This window comes from Atta cephalotes, assembly GCF_000143395.1.
Source record: "Atta cephalotes unplaced genomic scaffold scaffold00003, whole genome shotgun sequence".
Classification (NCBI taxonomy): Eukaryota; Metazoa; Arthropoda; class Insecta; order Hymenoptera; family Formicidae; genus Atta; species Atta cephalotes.
Genome location: NW_012130067.1, coordinates 530,026 through 534,112, shown reverse-complemented (window position 1 = coordinate 534,112; position 4,087 = coordinate 530,026). Strand labels below are relative to the sequence as shown.

Sequence of the window (4,087 nt, the reverse complement as noted above, 5' to 3'; positions counted from 1 at the left end):
ACGCATCTCTAGCAAGGGGGGCAGCAGATCGGTACCGCACCGAATTCCGTTTTCTCAGTATCCCTTTGACTGCACATCCGGAACTGCATCGCGCTTTTCGACAACAAGACCGAGAGCAAATATAGCGACTTCAGTTTACGTCGGGTTTGCGCAGAAAGCTTCGTAACACAATATTCGGACAGAAATTGAAGAAGAGGTATCCTATAAAGAGGAACAGATTGATAATAAAAGATAAGGAAATAATAGGATATATATCAACGAGTTTTCGTGGAACGAGAGACCAAGTGCAAAAGACCATCATCAAAAGATAAAATAATCTGTGTAAAATAATACAAAATAATTGAACCGTAGCGATACATTTCATCCTATTCAAATGAAGTTCGAGTTGGAGAGATCTTCACTTGAAAAATATAAAAAGATATAATGAACAGAAATGATAAAACATAACAATTAGACGACAGTTTTTCGTTGACAAGTCACAAAGATTGAAAAATATAACAAGATATAGTAATCCCATCATAATAAAATAATTAAACTTTAAAATATATAATAATTGATCGAGAGACAACGAGTTTAAGTTTAGAATTCGAGGTGAACGTTTTGTGAAGTTAGTATAAGTTGTGACAAATTATTAAAAGAACCTGACGGTGATAATATCGGACAACATGCTTAGCGGATACGAGGCACAAACAGAGTATTATCCACAATGGCATCAACCATATAATTATGTCACTCAACTTCCCTACGGTAAGTTCCATACATTCGTTTTTATTTTTTTACAAAATTAGTTATACCTAAAAGATCACTTTGAATAGAAAAGTAAAGCGCATTCTTTTACGATTTTTCTCAAAACTAATAAATTACTAATAGTAATTTCAAGCTTTTCTTAAGCATGACTCCTAAAATAGAAAAATTTAAATAGATTTTAATACATCTAATTTTTCCATTTTGTTTTATAATAAACATAGAAAAATTAGATGTAAAATATAAAAATTTAGTAATATAGAAACATAAGGAAACGCGTCTTATATTGGAATAAGAAACTTCTTAAACTACAAATTATTTAAACTTTTCATTAACTTTGCATGCGAGCTAATAAATTTAGAAATTTAGGTTTTAGATTCGCTGTAATATGTCATCATATTTTCTTAGTATCAATGTTTATCATTCTATACATTGCATCGTATTTTATTATTTGTTATGCATAATAATATACGTGCCTAATAAGATAATCTATTTACGTAAGTTAAAGAATGGAAAAATTCTATGAAGATAAAACTCGATTTTTTCGTCTGCACGCAGAGGTTAACGTTATTTTTGCATTTCTTATCATTAATTCATGTTCAAGCAACACCTATCATTATAGCCAACTGGTAACACACAAAAAAAGCAGTAATACTATCAAATAGCATAATACATGCAAATGTAATAGCATTTAATAAAAAATCATAAAATAATAAATAATAAATAATAAATAAAATAATAAAATAAAATAATAAATAATAAAATAATTAATTTTAAAATGCAAAAGTTTATGAATAAATTGAAACATTGAGTTTTTATGTAATGTATCTTTGTCTTAAAAGTATCTTACATATGATTTGTTTAATAATTCAATATCTGTCATTAATGCAATATTTTGCATAAGTATTTTATTTTAAAAAACTATTATACAAATAGTTAAAATTTTTTTTTAATTTAACTTTCGATTTACTTTTATAATGTATTGACAAAAAGCATTATAAAAAACAAACACACATAAATATATAATTATTATAAACAAAAGCAAAGATTTATTATATTTTAAATTGTAATGCTATAATAGTATCATTTTTTTCATAAAATAATACGAAAATCCAACAATTGCAAAATATTTCAAAGAATTAAATTTAAATTTCACATATTTTAAATATCATAGAATATATTAAATTATTCAAAAGTATTATTAAATTCTTTAACGCATAGAATATATTATGCAGACTAGAGAGCTCACATATTTTTTTAATATTCTTATATTTTATTATATTACTAGAATTCAAAGATTTCTAAGAATTATTTATACTTCGAGTTCCGAAAAATTATTTAACAAAAAAAAAATCGTACACAAAAAGAATGAAAATTTTTTTCAGATTTAACTAAATTTTTAGATATTTTAACAAAAGTTTTGTTAAAGTATCTAAAAATTTAGCTATATTTGGAAATAATTTTGTTGAATCATCAAAATAATAACGTGGAAATTTCAAATGTGATGAGTAATACTGCAAAATGGCTTGACATTATAATGACCAGTTTAGACATTTTACTATTTTATTATATCGATGATCAACAAAATTATTTTCATATCTGTATCTAATTAAATTTTTCTATAGCAAAATCGTTTTCTCTATGTATAGGATAGTGTTATTATTACGCGAATGATTTTCATAAGAATTATTTAAGATGCAATTTCACTAACGCATCTAGATCACATAAAAATGCGATATGCATCCAATTTTTACACAGGGCCTCTTGGCTCGGTTCCCGATACTGACAGTCAATATTGGGGAGGCGCGGATTCCGGTATTTCGGGCGGTAGTTCAGGGGCCGGCAGTCCTACCGCTTCAACACCACCCCTTATTGAAGAGATTGGCGTTCAAGAATCAAGTTACTCACCTCTGCAGCAATACGTGCATCCTTCGGCCGGTCAGCATTACACTAACTTACCATACCTCCAAGGGCAACAGGAAACGTCACTCCACCATCATCACCATCATTCACATCATCATCATCATCATCAGCATCAACCTAGTCATCGACGTGAACATGAGTTTGTGAGCGCTCAGATAAGCCAGCAGGTTGTCGGCGGTACTCTTCAGCATCTTCATCAGGATGTTCGCGAGAGTGGTGTTGCACCCAGGCCGAAGAGACGAAACACTGCGAACAAGAAAGAGAGACGAAGAACTCAGTCCATCAATAATGCTTTTTCTGACCTCAGAGAATGCATTCCTAACGTGCCCTCGGATACAAAATTATCAAAGATCAAAACTTTAAGATTAGCCGCATCCTACATTGGATATTTGATGGCGGTATTGGAAAGTGACGAAGGAGAAGAACCTCAGACCTTTCGCGCGGAGATCCTTTCGAGTGGTAGAAGGAATAAAGCGACTCAACCTAATCAAGTAAATAACTAATTTAGTAATTATTTCTTATTATGCAGTTGGGAAAGGGTTAATTGAAGGAAAGCAAGAGGTAAGAGAGGAGGGATGAGAGATGTGTTGCGAGAATGTGTGTATGAGAAGAACAGTTTTACTCGAGTATCTAATAATTTAGCTAAATGTAAATTTAAAAATAATTTTGTTGGATTTTTAAAATAATTATGTAGAATGCTCAAACTGGTTGCTAGAATGTCAAAACTTCTTGCAATATTCATCATGCTTGAATTTCTTACATAACGGTCCAACAAAAATTGTTTTCAAATCTATAACATTACCTAAATTTTTAGATATTTCACCAAAAATTGTTCTTTCTATAAATGAAAGTATGAAAATAAAACATGAAATTGTAAAAGAAACTTAAGTTCAAACAGATTAAACTAATAATAATGTGTTATGAGATAATAATATATAATGTGTTATGAGATAGGGCATATGTGTCCGTGTACAATTTAAAAAGTGATAAAATAAATTAAATTAGGATAGTTTAAAATTTTATGTTTTTTTAATTCTTTTCTTTGTCTGACTAATATTGTTGTAATGTAAAATAATTGTAATTCTAAGGGAATTGATAAATATATTACTATTATTAAAAACTATTATTAATTATACAATTACATTATATAATTGCAGCTGTAATTTCAAGATATAATGTTACGGTATATATAGAATAGTCTGTATAATTTATTTAAGATAAAACAAAAAATGAGGATTACAGGAGGGGGGGGGGAGAGAGAGAAAGAGAGGGAGAGAGAGAGAGAGAGAGAGAGAGAGAGAGGAGAGAGAGAGAGAGAGAGAGAGAGAGAGAGAGTAGTAGTAGTAGTAAGTAACGTAATAACGTAAAGTAAAGTAAAAGTAAAAGTTAAAGTAAGTTAAAGTAAGTTAAGTTAAGTTAA

General features: G+C 29.2%; 1 protein-coding gene across 1 annotated transcript in view; it reads left to right on the top strand.

The window, feature by feature from the left end:
- The first annotated feature begins 665 nt into the window (after positions 1-665).
- Positions 666-4,087, top strand: part of LOC105624467 (heart- and neural crest derivatives-expressed protein 1) — a 4,945-nt gene continuing 1,523 nt past the window's right edge. The window contains exons 1-2 of the mRNA XM_012205830.1: positions 666-747; positions 2,503-3,158. Coding sequence (XP_012061220.1) covers positions 666-747; positions 2,503-3,158 — 738 coding nt within the window. The remainder of the gene's footprint in view (positions 748-2,502; positions 3,159-4,087) is intronic.